At 42.7% G+C, this 25167-nt stretch overlaps 1 protein-coding gene across 1 annotated transcript in view; it reads right to left on the bottom strand.

Moving 5' to 3' along the window:
• The window catches only part of eif2a (eukaryotic translation initiation factor 2A), a 69282-nt gene that overhangs the window by 34325 nt on the left and 9790 nt on the right, over positions 1–25167 (bottom strand). The window contains exons 2-5 of the mRNA XM_068042631.1: positions 13530–13599; positions 12398–12472; positions 11855–11973; positions 1066–1165 (exon numbers count right to left, since the gene is read on the bottom strand). Coding sequence (XP_067898732.1) covers positions 1066–1165; positions 11855–11973; positions 12398–12472; positions 13530–13599 — 364 coding nt within the window. The remainder of the gene's footprint in view (positions 1–1065; positions 1166–11854; positions 11974–12397; positions 12473–13529; positions 13600–25167) is intronic.

The raw sequence follows: 25167 nt of genomic DNA, 5'->3' as shown, positions 1-25167 counted from the left end.
TATTAGGTCGACTTGCAATCCCTATGTATTCTGTATTTGAATTTTGCTGGTGATAATTTATTATCCTCTCATGGATAGTAATTCAATCTTTTGATGTGCTATGTAATGTACATTCTGACATGTCTTCACTACTTTGAAGTTCCCACTTCAGGCAGCCAACTCCATCGCAGCTTGTGGGAAGGCAACTACTGTTGCTGCTGTTCCAAGAGTCCAGCATGTAAGTGAAGACCTACAATTACCAAATCCTGTTCTCCTGCACTTGTTCTCTTTTCTGCTTGCCCAGGGGAAAGGAGACCATCAAAAGTTGGGACTCAGGCCCTGCCAAAGGTGTGAATTTTGCTTGCTTTGTCATGTCATGCACAGCATTCTATCAATATAAGAGTACATATACATGTAAGTATTCTGGGATACAGCACATGAATAATTTAAGCCATGACAAGTCATAAGTCTAGTACACTTGGAGGACAAGGTGATTTTGGACCTATGGATCCCAAAGTTCTCCACTACTGAGGGTTTCTCAAGCATCATTTGGGTCTGCTGTAAAGTTATTTGACAGAGATTAATTGCTATGAATAGGCAACAGCTCCTCTATCATTCGAGCATGCAATTACCAGGCCGGTAGAAAGTGAACTAGAAGGACCGTGGTCTATTTTCATCCAGCAATTGCTATGTTTCTCAACATGCAGGCCTTAAACCCATCTCAGGTGAATCTGACGGCTACTGAACGGGGTGTTGTCTTCACTGGAGCTCTCGACCCGAGTTCAGCTGCCATAGGGAGGCAGATTTGCAACCTTGGTAAGGTTTATTTTGTCGATATTTTGCTTAGAATATTTATTACGTAACTTATGTCGATATTGGGGATTACATTTTCTTCATTATATAAACATCCTTTCCAATTGTACGTTATAATTGAAGAAAGCAATCAAGTTCAAAGTCCTGTGCTATCATTTAAGTACCTTGCACATTGAAAATGATTTCTGCTGTGATAAAATAAAATGCACACTGTAAATTACTATTTGTTAAATTAAATCTAACTAATTAACTCATTAAATCTCTCATATTTACCAGCCTTGCATTTTCTTTTGGAAGAATGACTTGAGACATTGTCCAGTTTTGAGATCCCAAATCTGCAAGTTTGGCTCCCCTTGTGCATTATTTTTGGTTGCTAAAGACAAGAAAAGCATTATGGAATATTGAACTTTAAAAACTCTAGCTGTGCAAAGGCAGGTTGTTATTGTTGACGGCTTCTGTTAACTAAATTTCTATCATATGTATACCATATTTCTCTCCATAGCCAACACTCATGGAAAACCTGCAAGAAGTCATCAAAATATAAGCACCATCACCTTTTCAAAAATTGCTTTTTTTTTTGCCAATTTTCACCTCTTCTGTTCTATCTTGACCACATCGATTCCTTGCAAAATTAAAATGGTCACACAGCAACAAGTTACCAATAGCAATATGCCACATTATTATTTATCTCCGCAACTCCACTTTAATTCATCATTTCCTAGGAACTCTAGTGTTACGACCAGGTGAGAAAGGTGTTCAGGGTTCCCTCTCAGCCTTCACCTGGCCTTACCGTAACAGGGTTTTATTTTTAAACACACCGTGTTTTTATCTCCCCCTTGGTAAATCCTTGTTCACCGCTTTTCAATTATAAGGCAAAGAAACCAGCACAAACAGGTTTTCTTATGTTTAAAGAAGAAAAGTTGAAATTTATTAAACTTGAACTTAAACTCTAATTCGGTTGACAGCTACAGACACACAATGCGCCCATGCTAGCATGCATATGTGATACACACATGCAAATAGAGACAGAAAAGAGCAGAAGAAATAAATAAAGTGGAAAAGTTCGAGGCAATATCTGAAGAGTTTTTGTTATGGTTCTTCGAGCTCACTGTAGAGTCCTTGATTGTAGGTAGATCTTGCTTTTCCTTGGAGCCCAATATTCTTCTTAAACCTTGTTCACTGTAGGAGACTTTTCTCCCTTGGGGTTCATGTGGCTTCAGAGGCTTGTGAGAACGAGATGGGAGCAGACAGGAGAGATTTTCTCAGTTCAGGAGCAAACAGTCTTTCTGAGTTCAACCTGTCTGTGGCTTGTTCAAAATACCCTGGAACAGCCAGTTAATCATGTGACCAGCTGGTCCAACCAGTCCTGACCCCTGAGGATTGCATCACCCCAGCAGGCCCTGAAATGCATTTCCCCACCCCTCACTATCCAGTGATCAACATCCATTGTGGGTTGAATATATCAGGGAACGGTCCTTTGTCCACAAAAGCACTGCTTAAAGTGGTGGTAGAGGCAGGTACCTTCACAACATTTAAGAAGCATTTAGATGAGCACTTGAAACGCCATAGCATACAAGGCTACGGGCCAAGTGCTGGAAAATGGGATTAGAATAGATAGGTGCTTGATGGCCAGCACGGACACTATGGGCCGAAGGGCCTGTTTCTGTGCTGTATAACTCTGACTCTGAAGCACCGTCTGTTAGTCTGCAAATACTTTTTCCCAGCCACAGCTGATCTGCTCAACAAGTCATTTCCTCGCTCCAGCAACAGTTAAAAATCAATGTTCATATGACAAAACCAATGTGCCTCATTCTTGCCTTCATGACACGAGAAAGCAAACAGTCTTACCATTTCCCCCAGGTTTTGTGTTACCCGACTGTTACTTCCTAATTCACTTAGTCTTACAGCACAGGAGGCAATTCAGCCCATCGTGCCTGTGCTAGCTCGTTGAAAGAGCTACCCAATTAGTCCCACTCTGTTTTTTCCTCATTGCCCTGCAAATTTTCTCCTCTTCAAGAATTGAAGTAAGGTTACTGCTGAATCTGCTTCCACCATCTTCCGCCCAACGTCCTTTTCAGGAAGTTTATTATAGGAACATAGGAACTAGGAGTAGGAGTAGGCCATTTGGCTGCTTGAGCCTGCTCCGCCATTCAACAGGATCATGGTTGATCTTCTACCTCAGCACCATTTTCCTGCATTATCCCCGTATATTATAGATCATCATAACTCACTGTTAAAAAAAACTCATCTCACCTCTGGTTCTTTTGCTAATGACTTTAAATCTGTGTTCTCTGGTCACACTCATTTTGCCACTGGAAACAGTTTCTCCTTACTTACTGTATCAAAACGCCTCATGATTTTGAATACCTCTATCAAATCTCGTCTTAACCACCTCTTCTCTAAGGAGTCTCTCCACATAAATGAAGTCCTTCATCCCCGATACCATTCTAGTAAATTGGATGTATTTCTGCAGACAGAAAGGATTGGAGTGTGTGGAGTGAAGGTGGGGTTAACGCCCTGAAAAAATGGGACAGGCCTATCTGAGTCCCAACAGCCTTTTGCTCTGCCTCAAATTTATTAGGTTCAGAAATAAATGAAACACAGTCAATGGGCTGCTTTTCAATCATGGTTATCTCATGCACAAACAGCCCTTGGCCCTTCACCCAGATTTCTCTATCTCAAAAAGAGGGAAAAGGCCTTTTCAAGGTTTCAGGGTTAACATAATCAAAACAGCCACTAGCGCTGCTTTGATCAACCCATGATCTGTCTGTTACAATATACTGCACGTGAAAGGATGAATAAAATGCTTGTATTCAAATTAATTGCAAGGCCAATATAGAACAGCAATTTGCATTTATATGATGAGGGAAAACTCAATGTTATTGATGAGAAAATTTGGTGCAGGGTATTGCATGGTTATCAACGTCACCAAATTCTCTGCAGATCTCCATTACTTTACAAAAATTATACGAATGTCAACAAAATGATGTAGTTTCATAGAACATCTTAAAGAATGGGTGGAGACAAAGACATTAGACTTTCAAGAGGCTGACTAGAATTTAAATCCCTCAACCTCTATACTCAGGATTCCTGGTAAGGACAGAGAGGTAAAAGCATATTTGGCGGCAGGTAAATTTGTGTAACAAAAAAGGACACCTTCTAGAAGCACTGACCCCATCTGTGGATGGTCCTCCTGCCAATGTGGACACCAGTAATAAGGCCTAGTGCAGGTCCAACTTGGGCAGGGCAAAACAGTAAATGATACATGAATACACAGATGGGGCTGAATTTTTGGGGCCCCCTGGGAACAGGAATGGAGACGATGGGGGTGGGGGCATAAAGTTGCGTGGGAAGGCAGGGGGTGGAGTGCCCGACACCTTCCAATTTAGTCAGGGTGGGGAAGGCCGAGGACTGCCTTCCAGCCTCAGGCCAATTGAGGCCCTTAAGTGGCCAATTAATAGCTTCCACCTCAATTTAATGGAAGGCGGAGGGGCCCGCCGCAGCCAGGAGATGCTGTCAGATAAAGCTGGGCAGACTTCTAGCGAGGTCGGGGGAAGGTTCCCTCCTTGGGAGCAATCCAGGGCCCCCGGATGCCACCCTGTGGGAAGAATCCCCCCCTCCGCCCTCCCAACCCTCACTGGGGCCTGTCGGAATGGCCCCAGTGACCTCGAACCCAATCATCTATCCCGGGGTCTTCATCACGGTTCTCCTCTACAGGGCCTCCTGCAGTACTGGCAGTGGCCACCGCTCCCAGTGGTGCTGCCGGAACTGCAGAGCAGCCGAACCTCCGATTGGTTGGCAGCTCTTGGAGGCAGGATCTCAACCCTTGAATGGACTGCATCTTCAATAAGGGGCAGTTAATTGCCTGCCCGCCATTAAATAGCACTGGGCATCCGGAGGACTGAGGCAGGGTCTTCCCCCACCATCTGGCCCATCACGGGAAATAAATACGCCCATTGTAACAGTAGTAATTACCCGTCACGATTATATAGCCACACAACAACAACTTGGATTTATATAGTGTCTTTAACATGGCAAAATGTCCCAAGGTGCTTCACAGGAGTGTTATCAAACTAAATTTGACATCGGGCCATATAAGGAAATATTAGGACAGATTTTTTATTTTATTTATTTAGAGATACAGCACTGAAACAGGCCCTTCGGCCCACCAAGTCTGTGCCGACCATCAACCACCCATTTATACTAATCCTACACTAATCCCATATTCCTACCACATCCCCACTTTCGCTATATTCCCCTACCACCTACCTATACTAGGGGCAATTTACAATGGCCAATTTATATATGCAAGTCTTTGGCGGTGGGAGGAAACCGGAGCACCTGGCGAAAACCCATGCAGTCACAGGGAGAACTTGCAAACTCCGCACAGGCAGTACCCAGAATTGAAACTGGGTCGCTGGAGCTGTGAGGCTGCAGTGCTAACCACTGCGCCGAGCAAAAGTTTGGTCAAAGATGTAGTTTTAAGGAGCATCGTAAAGGAGGCAAGAGAGGTATAGAGGTTTAGGGAGGAAATTTCAGAGCTAAGGCTCAGACAGCTGATGGCACATCCACCAATGGTGAGGAGTTAAAATTGGCAATGTTCAAGAGGCCAGAATTAGAGGAACACAAATATCTTGGAGGGTTGTGGGGCTGGAAGAGATTGGAGACAGGGAGAGAGGAGGCCATGGAGGAATTTTAAACGTTGCTTATCCAGGAATGTACGTCAGCGAGTACAAGGGGGAATAGGTGAATGGGACTTGGTGTGAGTAAGGACATGCGCAGCAGAGTTTTGGATAAGCTCAAGTTTATGGAGGGTGGAATGTGGGAGGCCAGAACAGTCTAGCAACAGACCAATTTCATAGCACTAGACAGCCTACGATAGGCTTACTGTTAATCACATTCTTTAATTCTCTCACTGAACAACTCACCAGAAGCAAAAGCCTAACCAAGCAGGCTAGTGGAAAGGTAATAATGGAGGCAGAAATCTTCTTCTTTGGCCTCCTTGTCTCGGGAGACAATAGGTAAGCGCCTGGAGGTGGTCAGTGGTTTGTGAAGCAGCGCCTGGAGTGGCTATAAAGGCCAATACTAGAGTGACAGACTCTTCCACAGGTGCTGCAGAAAAAATTGGATCTCAGGGCTGTTTCGCAGTTGGCTCTCCCCTTGCGCTTCTGTCTTTTTTCCTGCCAACTGCTAAGTCTCTTCGACTGGCCACACTTTAGCCCCGCCTTTATGGCTGCCCGCCAGCTCTGGCAATCGCTGGCAACTGAATCCCACGACTTGTGATCAATGTTACAGGACTTCTTTTGGCGCTTGCAGATGTCTTTAAAGCGGAGACATGGACGGCCGGTAGGTCTGATACCAGTGGCGAGCTGGCTGTACAATGTGTCCTTGGGGGACCCTGCCATCTTCCATGTGGCTCACATGGCCATGTGAGGCAGAAATGGGGTAAGGGATACGTCAATAAGCAGGAGAGAGGATTACCAAAGATATTCAGCAATTACAAATAAAATACATTAGGTCAAAGAATTCATGCAGGAGGGAGGGGATTGCATATAAAATGCTGGTGTCCATATTGTTATACAAATTACCATTGCCTTTTGGGGAATATTGCATTTTAATATTCTTTGTCTGTACATGATGTTGCTAGAGTCTTCCCATGTTCAAATGGGTGCACTATGACAAGATGGGCTTGGATGAGAAAGGCAATGTCATCCCTCCAAGCTCATCCAACCAGCAAGAACGTACAAATACCCCCCATCACAGTATCTGTTTCTTAAATCAGTGGTTCTCAAACTTTTTAGTCCATGGACCACTTAGGTGGGGTGAAAGACCCCACGGACCACCTACTAGTCCTGTCCCACCCGCTTTCGCTTACCGCCAGAAAAAAGCTCATCAGAATTAGCGGGAACTTATGGAAACCATCACTACTTTGCTGCTTTTTCACCACTAAATGCAATAAATTTATGTGCATTAGCTTTATCTTTTATTAAATATCATGAGTAAATGAATTCATGATAGAAACAAAAGTATAGACTTTTTCAGATTATAAATATTAACACTACAAGAGAACACGTTTGTTTAAAACATTCTAATATATGTTATAAAATCATCACAATAATCTTGTGAGAAACAAATACTTATCTTACATCGATATAAATCAAACTTCAGCTGTGTCAGCTCGAGTTCAGGATTTCCGAGCTTGAGGGGCAGCTGGAGTCACTGTGGAGCATCAGGGAGCAGGAGAGTTTCCTGCATCGTACTTTCCAGGAGTTGGTCACCCCACAGGCAGTAACAGTTCAGGATACTAGGTGGGTGGCCATCCAGAAAATTAGGAAGAGACAGGAAGTGCAGGAGTCATCAGGGTGTGTGCCACCCTCAAATAGGTACTCAGCATTGGAGACTGCTGGGAGTGATGATGTCCTGAAGGAGTCCAGTCCAGACCAGGGCACCAATGGGCAAGGGACTGTACAGGAGGCAGCAATGTAGAAATGCAGTTGGTATAGAAGATTCCATTGTCAGGAGGGTAGACAGGCATTTCTGTAACCGTCATCATTAGCGACATTAGGGGACTTTAATTACCCGAATATCCAATTGGGATAATTTTAGAGTATAGGGAAAGGAGGGGGAGGAATTTCTGGATTGTATTCAGGAGAACTTCCTTGATCAGTATGTTTTCAGCCCAATGAGAAAGGAGGCATTGCTAGATCTGATGCTAGGAAATGAGGTGGGCCAAGTGGACCAAGCGTCTGGAGGAGCACTTGCGTAAGAGTGATCATCGTATCTTAAGGTTTAGGCTTGTAATGCAGAAAAGTAAAGAAAGATATTGAGTAGAATAGCTAGATTGGAAGAGGGCTAATTTTGATGCGATGAAAAGGGATCTAGCCAGGATAAAATGGAAGCAAAGGCTGACAGAAAAAACTATAACGGAGCAATGGGTTATCTTTAAGGAACAGATGCTTCAGGTGCAGGTTAGGTACATTCCAACAAGGGTGAAAGGTAGGGAAACCAAAAACAGGGTTGGATGACGGGGGAGATAGAGATTATGATGAAACAAAAAAAGAGGATGTATGATGCATGTCAGATAAATTCTTCAAGTGAGAAACAGGCCAAATACAGTATGTTGAGTGGGGAGGTGAAGAGGAAAATAAGACTGGCAGAGAGAGAAATGGAAATAGAACGGCAGTCAACATGAAAGGGAACTCAAAAATCTTCTATTGGCATGTAAATAGTAAGTGGGTAGTAAGAGGTAAAGTGGGGCCAATAGGGACAAAGAAGGTAATATATGTTTAGAGGCACAGGGCAAGCTAGAATACTTAATGAGTACTTTGTATCGGTGTTTACTAAGGAAGAGGAATCTGACAAAATATCTGCGGAAGCAGAGAGAGTAGAGGCAATGGATAGGGGAAAAATTGAGAGGAAGAAGCTACTGAAAAGGCTGACTCTGCGTTGGGTAGATGTCACCTGGACCAGATGGCTTGCATCCAGGCTGCTAAAAGAAGTGGGGGTGGAGATAGTGGAAGGGCTTGCCACAATTTTTCAATCTTCCCTAGATATGGGGGAGGTGCCAGAAGATTGCAGAGTGGCAAATGTGACACCCTTATTCAAGAAAGGGTCTAAGGACAGTCCGAGCAACTACAGGCTAGTTAGTTTATCATCAGTGGCGGGTAAAGTTTTAGAAACAATAATCAGGGGGAAAAAAAACAGGCATTTGGAGAGGTTTGAGTTAATGAAGTATAGCCAGCATGAACTTGTAAAAGGCAGATCATGCTTGACTAATTTAATTTAATTTTTTGATGAAATAACTGAAGGTTGATGAAGGGAATGCAGTGGATTTTGTCTATATGGATTTTATGAAAGCGTTTGATAAAGTACCACATAAAAGGCTGGTTAACAAAAGTGAGGCTCATGGAATAGGCGGGTCAGTGTCCAATTGGATAAAAAAATTGGCTTAAGGACAGAAAACAATGAGCCGTAGTAAAAGGCTGATTTTCAGACTGGAGGATGGTAGACAGTGGTGTTACCCAAGGGTCAGTGCTAGGACCATTGCTTTTTCTGCGATATATAAATGACTTGGATCTTGGAAAACAGTACAGAATTTCAAAATTTGCCGATGATACCAAACTTGGAGAAGTGGCAAACAGTGAGGAAGATATGAACTGCCTGCAATAGGACACAGATAGGATAGCAGAATGGGCAGACAAGTGGGAGATGGAATTTAATACAGACTAATGTGAGGTTATGCATTTTGGCAGAAGGGATAGGGTGAGGCAATATAGACTTAATGCCGCAGTTCTAAAGAGCATGCAGGAACAAAGGGGCCTGGGGGTTCATGCACATTGATCTCTGAAGGTGGAAGGACATATTGGGAGAGTGGTTCGCAAAGCATGTGGGTTATTGGGCTTCATAAATAGAGGCACATAGCAGAAAGGCTGGGAAGTTATGTTGATCCTTTATAAAGCTCTGGTTAGGCTCCAACTAGAGTATTGCTTCCAGTTCTGGTCACCACACTTTAGGAAGAATGTGAGGGTCCTTGAGAGGGTGCAGAGGAGATTTACCAGAATGGCTCCTGGGATAGGGGATTTTCGTTACAAGCTTAGGTTGGAGAAGCTGGGGTTGCTCTCCCTGAAGCGAAGGAGATCGAGGGGAGATTTTATAGGTGTACAGGCCTAGATAAGTCAGACAAGGAAAAGCTGTTCCCATTAGCTGATGGTACAAAGACTACAAGACACAGACTGAAGGTTTTGGGCAAGAGATGTAGGGGGAAATGTGAGAAAGAACTTTTTTAAGCAGCGAGTGGTAAAGACATGGAACTTACTGCCTACGAGGGTGGTGGAAGCGGAGACAATCAATGATTTCAAAAGGAAATAAATTTGCAGGGCTAAGGGGATTGGGTAGGGCAGTGGAACTGACTAGATTGCTCTGCCAAGAGCTGGCGTGGACTCGATGGGTCAAATGGCCTCCTTTTATGCCATAAATGACTCTGACTCTAAATAAAATGAACAGTAATAAAAATCTTGCTAATAAAACTACCTTGTTGTTGATTGCGCTTAAGACGACTCGTGCCGCCCTCGCAGAAGCCAGTCTGGTTGAGAGACATCATGCAAGTGGTGCTGATGAGGATTCTGGCCTATTCTCGCGTATGGCCTTAACCGTGGCTTTGTGCATCAGTGACTTGATTTTGGGCCAGCCTGTGGACCAGCTGGAGGACCCTTGCGGACCACACTTTGAGAACCATTGCCTTATATGATTCCAGATTATTGCCTCCACTATCCTATTCAGAATTCATTCAGCATTTAACAATGATTGATGATTTAGGAACGCCCCATCAAATACCATTCACCTTTCCATTACATTTGAAATCATATACGGCACAAAAGGAGGCCATTCGGCCCATCGAGTCCATGCTGGCTCTCCACAGAACTACTCTCAGTCCCACGCCCCCGCTCAATCCCCGTAACCCTGCAAGTCTATTTCCTTCAAATGACCATCCAATTTCCCCTTCAAGTCATTGATTGTCTCCGCTTCTACCAACCTTGTGGGCAGTGAATTCCAAGTCATTACCACCCACTGTGTAAAAAAAGTTCTTCCTCACATTCCCCCCTACACCTCTTGCCCAAACCTTTCAAACTGTGTCCCCTAGTCCTGTACCATTAGTTAATGAGAACAGTTTTTCCTTGTCTAACTTAACTAAGCCTGTCATAATCTTGTACACCTCTACCAAATCTCCCCTCTCTCTCCTTTGCTCCAGGAAGAACAACCCCAGTTTTTCAAACCTAACCTTGTAACTAAAATTCCCTATCCCAGGAATCATTCTGGTAAATCTCCTCTGCACCCCCTCAAGCACACTCATAGCCCCTACAAAGCGTGGCGACCAGAACTGGACGCAACACTTGAGCTGGAGCCCAACAGTTCCATCAAAAGCTACAAGCGGTAAATAACAGGAATAAAATTGCACCATCTATCTGATCACCTTAAAAGTAAATCTGAAATAACAGCCTTGCTGCAAACAAAGCTATTCCCATAAAATATCAACGCTGAGAGCTTCACCAGCACTAAAGTGAATAATTGTACTTAATGTTTGTATTTCCATCAAATGACCTTGGAAAATGCTCAGGGACACTGGATTGCACGATAAGAGACAGCCCGCACTGTACACATAATGAACAGGCTGCCACATTGCCATATATGTTTAATTTTGACAAGATTTTATAAATGTTACGAATTAATTTTTAAGGGTTTGCTCTGAAAAATATTTGTTACATGGTGACTTGGAAGTGGAGATATTTTCATACTTCATGTTAGGTAAAGACAAAACAGTTTTTTTAAACTTATTTTCTTGTTAATAATCTCTTCACGGTACTGCTTCCTTGGGGTCGAGTATAGTTCATCAAGTATCACTTTATCCTACAGTACCTTACTCAACTGGCTATTAATCATTTGTGAACCTTGACAGTGAGTGCTGGCAGATTCTTCAACTGCAGGCAGCATCGCAAATAAGCCCAATTCTCTCCTGCACTTTGTGCGCTTGAAGGGTTGGAATGGGTTGTTTTTAAGTACTGTTGCCTCACTGCTGGATAAATTTTAAGTCTGAACACCAAGATCTGTTCACATCAGTCAACTTGAGACTTGTGCAAATTAAATGGAACATGGGTTTAAACTTTATTCGTGCTGCCCAAGTCTCCATTGTTTGCACTCATGTGACCCAAGGCGACAAGAAGCTTGGACACCCGTGGCCTAAGGTGCTTGTTCTCTGGCTGTCCACCCTCACTTGGAGGAAGCACTTGGCTTGTTACTTCCTCCACAATAGGTCAGGCATTCACCTCATGGGGCAGTCACATTCTACCACTTTGGCGGAGCATGACAGCATCTAAGCAAAATAAAAACTGCTGTGTTGACATTTTCCCCGAAACAAAAGACAAACTGTTAAGCAAACAGCAATCCCACCCACCCCACCCCCACCCCCCCCCCATCTCCCTCCAAGCAGTCACGTAATTGTACCAGCTAGACATTTCACAAGAAACAAAGTGTTGAACACAGGCTTACAGTAAACTGAATTACTCACTAATATAAGGTTGCCATGTCGCCAAGATGTTGCTTTGAGGAGAGAATGCCAGCAAAGCCACCCTAGGTAGGTCAAAAGAGTGCAATAACCGACCATCTAGGGTACCCACAATATTTACACTGGAGAAAAAGAGGAGAAAATATTCAAACAAAAGCTTATCACAGGAGTGAGCAATATAACATGATACTGAAAAAAAGGGCTTGGATAACTGATTGAGGGTAGGTGTTTACATGTTGGAATATGTAAATGTAACAAGTGATACGTGCATATGGAGCAGTGTGCTTATTTATCTGGTGTTATCTTGTATCCCAGGACTCCACCTTCTCACGTTCTTCTGATCATTCACATGGTAACGCACCACCTTAAAACATGGTGAGATGACAAAGCGCACTACCCCCAAACTGAAACTTTTAAGCAGCATAAGGTTCAACAGTAGACTGAATTTTTGATTGTGACACAAACGTGGTTAAAGGAAGCTTAAAGTATGTGACTGATTTTACAGGTAGATGGCTTTGTGACTAGAAAATGAAGGTTGCTACTGACTTTTCCCCATTGCACCAAGCGAACAAGGAACCATCTTTGCTGAAAGTGAAGCCTTTGCAATTTTTCCTGTCATCTCTGCAAAATATGAAAAAGGATAGAACACAATTACTAGGAGAATTCAAAACAAGACGAATTGAAAATATTCCTCTAGGCTCCTCCTCCAGAGAAACAACTTTGCCCAAGTAAATTCATTCAAATGTAGATACATTTAAAAAATAGAAAATCAATGAACTCAATATAACTGGTTCTTCTAACTTAGACAATTTAATTCTGGCTTCCTCAAGATTGTGGGGCGGCTTCCCACAGTGTCCATCATTTTCTGGTTGAGGGGGCAGAGAGACAAGTGGTCTATTCCTGGACCTCTGTCATTGCCATACTATAACTGGGCAACGACCAACGCCAAAGAGTGGTGCAGAGCAACTCACCCTCTGAGTCTTCCTTACCTAGAGAGAAACACCTGGCTTCTGCTCTTGGCACTAACCCCTGGCTCCATTGTTATTGGGAATTTGTGGCTTAGGACTGCAGCCATACTACCCCAGATCCTATGGTAAAGCAAGATGGTGCACCAACAAACTGTACCACTGAGCGAAGTTTCAACTTCAAAAGAAAAAAAGACAGACTTGCATTTGTATAGCGCCTTTCACGTCCATAGGATGTCCCAAAGCGTTTTACAGCCAATGAAGTATTTTTGAAGTGTCTCACTGTTATAATGTAGCAAACAGGGCAGCCAATTTGAGCACAGCAAGCTGCCACAAACAGCAATGTGTTAATAACCTGGTAATCTGTTTTTGTGATGTTGATTGAGGGATAAATATTGGTCAGTACACCAGGGATAACTCCCCTGCTCTTCTTCAAAATAATGCTGTAGGACCCGAAAGGGCAGATGAGGCCTTGGTTTAAAGTCTTAGCTGAAAGAAGGCACATTCGACAGTGCAGCACTCCCTCAGCTTTGATTTTTGTCCTCAAGTCCCTGGAGTGGGGCTTGAACCCACAACACCCTGACTCAGAGACGAGTGCTCCCAATGAGCCACAGCTGACACTAAAGTGATTTTCCTGCTACAATTTTCATCTAAACGCTGTGCCACATTCAATAAAACATGCACAAATGTAATAAAAAAGTTATATAAAATACCTTGTGAAAGTGGTGTTTTCTGTATAAGTTGGAGGGCCATTGAGCATATAGATTCCTTCGGAGCCTCGAACTGTAACACACAATCATAAAGATCCACTGTAAAAATATTTCATACCCTTTTCGTAATATTACAGTTCAACTAATAGCAAAAGATGAAACTGGCATTCAATACGACTTCAAATCTCGTGATAACATATATTTGGTCAGAAGAATTAGAACATTACAGCGCAGTACAGGCCCTTCGGCCCTCGATGTTGCGCCGACCTGTGAGACCATCTGACCTACACTATTCCATTTTCATCCATATGTCTATCCAATGATCACTTAAATGCCCTTAAAGTTGGCGAGTCTACTACTGTTGCAGGCAGGGCGTTCCACGCCCCTACTACTCTCTGAGTAAAGAAACTACCTCTAACATCTGTCCTATATCCATCACCCCTCAACTTAAAGCTATGTCCCCTCGAGTTTGCCATCACCATCCGAGGAAAAAGACTCTCACTATCCACCCTATCTAACCCTCTGATTATCTTATATGTCTCTATTAAGTCACCTCTCCTCCTCCTTCTCTCCAACGAAAACAACCTCAAGTCCCTCAGCCTTTCCTCGTAAGACCTTCCCTCCATACCAGGCAACATCCTAGTAAATCTCCTCTGCACCCTTTCCAAAGCTTCCACATCCTTCCTATAATGCGGTGACCAGAACTGCACGCAATACTCCAGGTGCGGTCTCACCAGAGTTTTGTACAGCTGCAGCATGACCCCGTGGCTCCGAAACTCGATCCCCCTACTAATAAAAGCTAACACACCAGATGCCTTCTTAACAGCCCTATTAACCTGGGTAGCAACTTTCAGGGATTTATGCACCTGGACACCAAGATCTCTCTGTTCATCTACACTACCAAGAATCTTCCCATTAGCCCAGTACTCTGCATTCCTGTTACTCCTTCCAAAGTGAATCACCTCACACTTTTCCACATTAAACTCCATTTGCCATCTCTCAGCCCAGCTCTGCAGCCTATCTATGTCCCTCTGTACCCTACAACATCCTTCGGCACTATCCACAACTCCACCGACCTTAGTGTCATCCGCAAATTTACTAACCCACCCTTCTACACCCTCTTCCAGGTCATTTATAAAAATGACAAACAGCAGTGGCCCCAAAACAGATCCTTGCGGTACACCACTAGAAACTAAACTCCAGGATGAACATTTGCCATCAACCACCACCCTCTGTCTTCTTTCAGCTAGCCAATTTCTGATCCAAAGCTCTAAATCACCTTCAACCCCATACTTCCGTATTTTCTGCAATAGCCTACCGTGGGGAAACTTATCAAACGCCTTATTGAAATCCATATACACCACATCCACTGCTTTACCCTCATCCACCTGTTTGGTCACCTTCTCGAAAAACTCAATAAGGTTTGTGAGGCACGACCTACCCTTCACAAAACAGTGCTGACTATCGCTAATGAACTTATTCTTTTCAAGATGATTATAAATCCTGTCTCTTATAACCTTTTCCAACATTTTACCCACAACCGAAGTAAGGCTCACAGGTCTATAATTACCAGGGCTGTCTCTACTCCCCTTCTTGAACAAGGGGACAACATTTGCTATCCTCCAGTCTTCCGGCACTATTCCTGTCGACAATGACGACATAAAGATCAAGGACAAAGGCTCTGCAATCTCCTCCCTAGCTTCCCAGAGAATCCTAGGATAAATCCCATCTAGCCCAGGGGACTTATCTATTTTCACACTTTCCAAATTGCTAACACCTCCTCCTTGTGAACCTCAATCCCATCTAGCCTCGTAGTCTGAATCTCAGTATTCTCCTCGACAACATTTTCTTTCTCTACTGTAAATACTGACGAAAAATATTCATTTAACGCTTCCCCTATCTCCTCTGATTCCACACACAACTTCCCACTACTATCCTTGATTGGCCCTAATCTAACTCTAGTCATTCTTTTATTCCTGATATACCTATAGAAAGCCTTAGGGTTTTCCCTGATCCTATCCGCCAATGACTTCTCGTGTCCTCTCCTTGCTCTTCTTAGCTCACCCTTTAGATCCTTCCTGGCTAGCTTGTAACTCTCAAGCGCCCTAACTGAGCCTTCACGTCTCATCCTAACATAAGCCTTCTTCTTCCTCTTGACAAGCACTTCAACTTCTTTAGTAAACCACGGCTCCCTCGCTCGACAACTTCCTCCCTGCCTGACAGGTACATACTTATCAAGGACACGCAGTAGCTGCTCCTTGAATAAGCTCCACATTTCGATTGTTCCCATCCCCTGCAGTTTCCTTCCCCATCCTACGCATCCTAAATCTTGCTTAATCGCAACATAATTTCCTTTCCCCCAGCTATAATTCTTGCCCTCATCGACAAGCTGGGATTCTGTAACATTGATCAATATTATGTTCATTTATTGGGAGATTCAGGACAGCACTATGTCAATCCAGCTCTGAAATGTCTTTCTTTCAACTTTTTTCTCTTCGGAATATTGCAACTCCTTGTCAATTTTTTTAAACAATGTCTTGCACTTTATCAGCTGGTTTCAAAACAAAAGTAAAGGCGGGTTGATATGTTTTACAGATGGCACTCTCTACCACTCAAAAACTAAACAGAATCATATTCAAGGGAGTTAAGCAACCCTCGTCCTCATCAACCTCTTGCCCTTCACCCCCACCTTTCACCATTTATGCTTTGCCAAGTTAATTCTGAGAAATATTTGCCCAGAGACATGTGTATAATCTAGTGACCTGGAAATGAGCCAGATACTAAAAGATAACATTCATTTTAAAAGGAGTTTTATTCTTAAACCCAAGATTAAATTTGCCCTCAACCCTTATGGGAATATGGTTAAAAGGAAAAGAATTTGTAAATTGTAATATTCTGTTTTAAGGAATGTTAAAAAGGAAAAGTAAAAGATATATTTTCACTGCTACTGCATCTTGAAACATCTCAAAGCACTACGCACTTTTTGGACTGCAGTGATTATGTTACTAAAAGTGTTGCCAATGCAAAGTTTGACATACAAATTAGGTGCAGGGGTAGGCCATGGCCCTTCGAGCCTGCTCTGCCATTCAAGAAGTTCATGGCTGAACTGATTACTCCACATTTCCACCTACCCCCGATAACCTTCCTCCCCCTTGCTTATCAAGAACCTATCTACCTCTGTCTTAAAAATATTCAAAGACTGCTTTCACCACCTTTTGAGGAAGAGAATTCCAAAGACTCACAACCTTCTGAGAGAAAAAAATTTCTCCTCATCTCTGTCTCAAATGGGTGACCCCTTATTTTTAAAAAGTGACCCTTTGTTCTAGATTCTCCCACAAGGAGGAAACATCCTTTCCACATCCACCCTGTCAAGACCCCACAGGTTCTTATATGTTTGAATCAAGTCGCCTCTTATTCTTCTAAATTCCAGTGGATACAAGCCTAGCCCGTCTTACCTTTCCTCAGAAGACAGCTCGCCCATTCCAGGTATTAGTCTAGTAAACCTTCTCTGAACTGCCTCCAATGCATTTACATCCTTCCTTAAATAAGGAGACCAAGTGGCACAGTGGTTAGCACAGCAGCCTCACAGCTCCAGCGACCCGGGTTCAGTTCTGGTTACTGCCTGTGAGGAGTTTGCAAATTCTCCCTGTGACCGCGTGGGTTTCCGCCGGGTGCTCCGGTTTCCTCCCACAGCCAAAGACTTGCAGGTTGATAGGTAAATTGGTCATTGTAAATTGCCCCTAGTGTAGGTAGATGGTAGGCGAATGGTGGGGATGTGGTAGGGAATTTGGGATTAATGTAGGATTAGTATAAATGGGTGGTTGTTGGTCGGCACAGACTTGGTGGGCCGAAGGGCCTATTTCAGTGCTGTATCTCTAAATAAGATAAATACTGTACACAGTACTCCAGATGTGGTTTCACCAATGCCCCGTACTGCTGAAGCATAACCTCTCTACTTTTGTATTCAATTCCCCTCGCAATAAACAATAACATTCTATTAGCTTTCCTAATTGCGTGCTTTACCTGCATACTAACCTTTTGCGATTCATGCACTAGGACACCCAGATCCCTCTGCATCTCAGAGCTCTGCAATCTCTCACCATTTAGATAATATGCTTCTTTTTTATTCTTCCTGCCAAAATGGACAATTTCACATTTTTCCACATTATACTCCATTTGCCAGGTCTTTGCCCTCTCATTTAACCTATCTATATCCTTTTGTAGCCTTCTTATGTCCGCTTCACAACTTACTTTCCTACCTATCTTTGTGTCATAAGCAAATTTAGCAACCATACCTTCGGTGCCTTCATCTAAGTCATTTATATAAAATTGTAATAAGTTGAGGCCCCAGCACAGATCTCTGGGACACACCACTCTTTCCATCTCGCCAACAAGAAAATGACCCATTTATGCCTATTCCGTGTTCCTTGTTAGCTAGCCAATCTTCTATCCATGCCAAAATGTTACCCCCTGCACCATGAGCTTTCATTTTTTGCAATAATCTTTGATGTGGCACTTTATCAAATGCCTTCTGGAAATCTACGTACAATACATCCACCAGTTCCCCTTTATCCATAGCACATATAACTCCCTCAAGGATCTCCAATAAATTGGTTAAACATGATTTCCCTTTCACAAAACCATGTTGACTCTGCCTGATTACCCTGAATTTTTCGAAATGCCCTGCTATAGCATCTATAATAATAGCTTCTAACATTTTCCCTAAGACAGATGTTAAGCTACTTGGCTTATAGTTTCTTGCTTTCTGTCTCCCTCCCTTTTTGAATAAAGGAGTTACATTTGCTATTTTCCAATCTAATGGAACCTTCCCCGAATCTAGGAAATTTTGGAAAATTAAAACTAACGCATCAACTATCTCACTAGCCACTTCTTTAAACACCCTAGGATGAAGTCCAGCAGGATCCAGAGACTTGTCAGCCTGCAGCGCCAACAATTTGTTTAGTACCACTTCCCTGGTGATTGTAATTTTCTTGAGTTCCTCCCTCCCTTCCATTTCCTGACTTGCAGCTAATTGTGGGATGTTACTTATAACCTTTATAGAGAAGACTGATGCAAAATATCTGTTTAATTCAACTGCCAAGTCCTTATTATCCATCATTAATTCTCCAGACTCACTTTCTATAGGACCAATGCTCACTTTAACTCTTTTCTTTTTAAAATATCTGTAGAAACTCTTACTATGTCTTTATAATTCTAGATAGCTTTCTCATGTACTCTAATTTTACCTTCCTTATCAATCTTTTAGTCATTCTTTGCTGTTTTTTATACTCTGTCCAATCTTCTGGCCTGCCACCCACCTTGCGCAATTATATGCTTTTTCTGTAAGTTTGATACTATCTTTAACTGTTTTAGTTAACCACAGATGGCGGGTCCCACCCTTGGAGTTTTTCTTTCTCGTTGAAATTTATCTATTCTGTGTATTCTGAAATATCCCCTTAAATGTCTGCCACTGCATCTCTATTGACCTATCCCTTAACCTAATTTGCCTGTTCACTTTAGCTAGCTCTGCGTTCATGCCCTCATAATTGCCCTTATTTAAGTTTAAAATACTAGTCTTGGGCCCACTCTTCTCTCCCTCAAACTGAATATAAAATTCAATCATATTATGATCGCTGCTACCTAGGGGTGCCTTAACTATGACGTCATTAATTAATCCTATTTCGTTTGTCTAGTCTAGCCTGCTCTCTGGTTGGCTCCAGAACATACTGTTCCAAGAAATTATCCCGAAAGCATTCTATGTACTCCTCATCTAGGCTACCTCTGCCCATCTGATTTTTCCAGTCCATATGTAGGTTAAAATCCCCCGTACCTTTCTGACAAGCTGCCATTATTTTTTCCTTTATACCCCGTCCTACAGTGTGGTTAATGCTAGGTGGCCTGTACGTCACTCCCACAAGTGACGTCTTGCCTTTATGATTTCTCATCTCTACCCAAACTGCTTCTACATCCTGGTTTCCTGAACTTAGGTCATCCCTCTCTATTGCGCTAATACTACTTTTAATTAACAGAGCCACCCCTCCACCTTTTCCTAGCTTCCTGTCCTTCCTAAATGCCATGTACCCTTCAATATTCAGGTCCCAATCTATGTCATCTTGCAGCCATGTCTCTGTAATGGCTATTGGATCATACATATCTACTTCTATTTGCGCTCTCAGTTCATCTGTTTTGTTTCGAATGCTACATGCATTCAGATACAGAGCCTTTAGTTTTGTCCTTTTATTATTTTTGTAACCTCTAGCCTCATCTGTTGATTTACTCTTAGATGTGTACGTTCTGTCCCTTCCTGTTTATTATTTCCCATATTTCTCTTGCCTTGTCTCTACTCCTCGATTTACCATATCTTCACAAATTTGATCCCTTGCCCGCACTATTCAGTTTAAAGCCTTCTCTGCTTCCCTAGTTATGCGGCTCGCTAGAACACCGGCCCCAGCATGGTTCAGGTGTAGACTGTTCCACTTTCCCCAGTACTGTAGAAAGTCACCACTTTCCCTAGTACTGGTGCCAGTGCCTCACAAACCAGAACCCACTTCTACCACACCAGTCTTTGAGCCACACATTAATTTCTCTAATCTTATTTGCCCTATGCCAATTTGCACGTGGCTCAGGAAATAATCCAGAGATTATTACCTTTGAGGTTCTGCTTCTTAATTTGGTACCTAGTTCCTCATACTGACTATGCAGAATCTCTTTTCTTGTCCTGCCTATGTCATTGGTACCTACATGGACCATGACGACTGGATCCTCCCCCTCACACTGTAAGCTCCTCTCCAGTCCTGAGCAGATGTCCCGAACCGTGGCACCGGGCAAGCATTGCAGCGTCTGAACTCTCGCTCTTTGCTGCAGAGAAGTGTCAATCACCGTAACTATACTGTCCCCTACTACCACTACATTCCTTTTCTCTCCCTCCACTTGAATGGCTTCCTGTACCATGGTGCCATGGTCAGGTTGCTCATCCACCCTGCAGCCCCCACTCTCATCCAAACAAGCTGAAAGAACCTCAAACCTGTTGGACAATCGCAAAGGCAGAGGCTCCTGAACTCCTGCCCTCTGGGTCCCCTTACCTGCCTCAGCTGCAGCCACACTCTCCTGTTCCTGACCACCGACCAAATCAGAAGACCCTATCCTAAGGGGTGTGACCGTCCCCGGTACAAAATGTCCAGGTAACTTTATGCCTCCCTGATGTGTCTCAGTGTCTGCAGCTCGGTCTCCAGTTCAATGACTCTGAGCCAAAGCTCTTCCAGCTACAAACACTTGCTGCAGACGTGTTTGCCCTGGATCACACTGGCATTCTGGAGCTCCCACATGCTGCAGCCATGACACATCACCTGTCCTGACAGCCTTAATGTGTTTCAATTAACTACTTCATTATTTTATTCAACTATTTATTTTATTTTCCTTTTTTAATATATTTTATTAAGCTTACCACTAGTTCCATAACTATTTTAAACGTTCGGATTAGAATAGACCTTAACCACTTCCAGATACTCACCAAACAGGTAGCTTCTTCCCAAACCAATCATCTACCTGCTTGCCTGTGATGTAACACTTGATTTTCTTGAACGGGCTCGTTCCACTGAAATGAATAGAGGATCGGATAGGGTACAGGATAGCCTCTCCCCGCTCTCTCTTTCAAGGGAAGCCTCTCCCCGCTCTCTCTTTCAAGGGAAGCCTCTCCCCGCTCTCTCTTTCAAGGGAAGCCTCTCCCCGCTCTCTCTTTCAAGGGAAGCCTCTCCCCGCTCTCTCTTTCAACGGAAGCCTCTCCCCGCTCTCTCTTTCAACGGAAGCCTCTCCCCGCTCTCTCTTTCAACGGAAGCCTCTCCCCGCTCTCTCTTTCAACGGAAGCCTCTCCCCGCTCTCTCTTTCAACGGAAGCCTCTCCCCGCTCTCTCTTTCAACGGAAGCCTCTCCCCGCTCTCTCTCTCAAGTTAAATATGCTGCCTTTCTATTTTTATGACCAAAGTGAACAACTTCACACTTCCCTACACTATACTCCATTTGCCGTCTTGTTGCCCACTCACTTAACTTGTCTATTTCTCTTTGCAGCCCCTCCCTGCAGCTTACCTTTCCACCTACCTTTGTATCATCGGCAAATTTAGATACATTACTCTCTGTCTCTTCATCCAAGTCATTAATAGAGTGTAAATAGCTGAGGCCCCAGCACTGCCGACTTGAAAATGCCTCAACTATTCACTGCCTGCCAACTTGAAAATGACCATTTATGCCTACTCTCGGCTTCTTGCCTGTTAACCAATCCCCTATCCATGCCAATATATTACCCTTAACATCATGAGCCCTTATCTTGCCTATTAATCTTTTATGTGGCACCTACTGGTTTTCCTACTAGTTATATTCTCAAAAATGTCTAATAAATTTGTCAAACAGGATTTCCCTTTAGTAAAACTATGCTGACTTGTTCCAATTATACTATGCTTTTCCAAGTGCTTTGTTAAGACTTGTTTAATAATAGTTTCCAGCATCTTCTCAACGACTGATGTTAGGCTAACAGGCCTGTAGTTCCCCATTTTCTCTCTCCCTCCTTCCCTGAAAAGCGGTGTACATTTGCCAACTTCCAATCTGACAGGACCATTCCTGAATCTGAGGAATTCTGGAAAACCATAGCAAGCACATCCATTATGTCCACAGCTATCTCTTTTAGAACCCCAGGCCATCTGGTCCCGGGGACTTGTCAGATTTTAGTCCCTCAACTTTCTCCAATACTTTTTTTCGGCTGATATCAATTTCCTTAATTTCTTCACTCTTTTTACCCTCTAGGTTACTGCCTATGTCTGGTATGGAACTCGTGTCTTCTACTGTGAAGACAGACACAAAATATTTGTTCCATGCCTCTGCCATTTCCTCATTCCCCATGATGACTTTTCCTTTTTACGTACTTATAAAAGCTCTTACAATCTGTTTTTATATTACTGGCTAGTTCACTCTCATCCTATTTTTCCCCTTTATATCAACTTTTTGGTGTCTCTTTGATGGTTTCTAAAACACTTCCAATCCTCAGACTTGCTATTATTTATTGCAACATTGTAAGCCTCTTCTTTTAGTCTAATACTCTCCTTACCTTCCTGAGTGAGCCACGGATAGGTCTTTCTTGATGAGTTTTTGAACGGAATATACTTTTGTTGAACCCTTTGAATTGTTTCTTTAAATATTGTCATTTACTGCCATACCTTCCAGTCTATTTACCCAATTAATCTTAGCCAGTTCTCCCCTCATACCATCGTAATTGGCTTTGTTTAAGTTTAAGATTCTTGTTTGTGATTGAAATGTATCACTTTCAAACTTAACATGACAGTCAATGGTATTATGATCACTATTTCCCAGTGGATCTTTTACTACAACAATGTTAATTAATCCTGTTTCATTACACAATACAAGATTTAAGATAGATTTATCCCTAGTCGGTTCTACAACGTATTGCTCCAAGAAACTGTCACAAAAACATTCTACAAATTCATCTTCTAGACCACTGTTGCCAATTTGATTGTCCCAGTCTATATGCAGATTAACGTTCTCCACAATTAAACATTACCTTTGTTACAAGCTCCAATAATTTCCTGTTTAATGTTCTGTCCAATAATATAACTACTATTAGGGGACCTGTAAACAGCTCCCACCAGTGTTTTCTGACTCCTGCTATTCCTAATTTCCACCCAAACTGATTCTACTTCATGATCTTCTGAGGCCAGATTCCTTCTTATTCATGTCCTTATATCATCCTTTACTATCAGGGCTAACGCCTTCTCCTTTGCCATTCTGTTTGTCTTTCTGAAATATTGTGTACCCTGGAATATTCATTTTCCAACCTTGATTGCCTTGTAACCATGTCTCAGTGATAGCAGTTAGATCTAGATCATTTACCTCTATTCATGCCACTAGTTCATCTATCTTATTATAGATGCTTCGTGCATTCAGATGAAGGAACTTTAATTTCATTTTTTTACCTCTATTCCCTGCAATGACCTTATTTGCCGATGTACAATTTTTGTTAAACTCTCAACCTTCAAACTCTGATCTATGCTGAGTTGGTGATTGGATTTGATGGCTTTGGAAGGGTAAAATTAGCTGAGACTCACACTCCTAACTGATATCTAAAGATTATTCCTGCTGGAAAGTGTGTGTGTCTGTGTCGATGTTAAAGGAGAGCCATAGTTAGGCTTACATAAGAACATAAGACAAGAGAAAAATACTGCTGATGCCTAAAATCTGAAACAAACACAGAAAATACCCAGCAGGTCAGGCAGGATGAGTGGAGAGAGAAACAAGAGTTAGCGTTTCGGGTCTGACAGAAGGTCGTCGATGTGAAATGTAAACTTTGTTTCTCTCTCCATAGATACTGCTGGACTTGCTATTTCCAGCATTTTTGGTATTTATTATAAAAACATAAGAAAGAAGAGCAAGAGTAAACCATACGTCCCCTTGAGCCAGCTCAACCATTCAATACGATCAAAAATGATTGTCTACCTCAACTCTACTTTCCCACCATATCCCCACGTCTCTTGATTCCCTTCATGTCCAAAAACCTATCGATCTCAGCCTTGAATATACTCAATGACTGAGTATCCACAATCCTCTGGGTTAGAGAACTCCAAAGAGAAGACCCCTCTGAATGAAGAAATTTCTCCTCAACTCAGTCCTAAAAAGCCAGGGAAAACAGCCTCTCATTGTCCATCCCTCTGAGACTATTATACATTTCAATGAGATCACCTCTCATTCTTCTCAAGTCCAGAGAATATAGGCCCGTTCTCCTCAATCCCTCCTTATAGGAAAATCCTCTCCTTCCAGGAGTAAATTAGTGACTTAAAATGCCCCCAAGAGACTCACTCTCCAGGCTATTGCATAAAGAATGGCAACTTGGGTGAAATATTGGCAGGCTGCCAACACCCATGGAAAGATACTCAACAATGGATCAGTGCCTTCTGGAAAGGAGAAAGCAAAGAATATTGGAAACAAAAAGCTTGCATAGATTAGGAAGAAAAATCCGACAGAATAAGATGGATGTAGGGTAAGTAAGCTTCTCGTCTTTTGGGAATAAATGGCTGAATGGCTGCTAACACGCTACAGTGCAATCCCAATCAAAGGACACAGCTACTCATTTCCAACTACTGAGAAACTGCCCTTAACTCCAATGCTGGTGTTTCTTTCCTTCTAAATAGTTTTTGATCCAGTTTGCTGTCCTAGATCTAATATTTTTTCATAGTCCCGTGCGGTAACTTCTCAAAGACACTCTGAAACTCTATGTGCATCATATCCACTGCATTTCCACCATCTACCAAATTGTTTTTTTACCTAACAAAGCTGTTGTTCAAAACAATCACAAAGAATTGTGGTCAAACTTGGGCATCTTTGCGCCAGCAACTTGTATTTATATAGCGCCCGTAATGTAGCAAAATGTCCCAAAATGCTTTACTGGTGCGATTATTAAACAATATTTGACACTGAGCCATAAAGGGAGATGTTAAGTCAGGTGACCAAACGCTTGGTCAAAGTAGGTTTTGAGCAATGTCTTAAAAGAGGAGATAGAGGCAGAGAGATTTCACGAGGGAATTTCATGCTTGGGGCCTAGGCAGCTAAAGGTATGAGCATCAATAGTGGAGGTATTAAAATTA

Source organism: Heterodontus francisci, chromosome 11, assembly GCF_036365525.1.
Source record: "Heterodontus francisci isolate sHetFra1 chromosome 11, sHetFra1.hap1, whole genome shotgun sequence".
Classification (NCBI taxonomy): domain Eukaryota; kingdom Metazoa; phylum Chordata; class Chondrichthyes; order Heterodontiformes; family Heterodontidae; genus Heterodontus; species Heterodontus francisci.
The sequence above is the reverse complement of the archived record's forward strand: the minus strand, read 5'-3'. Positions and strand labels throughout refer to the sequence as shown.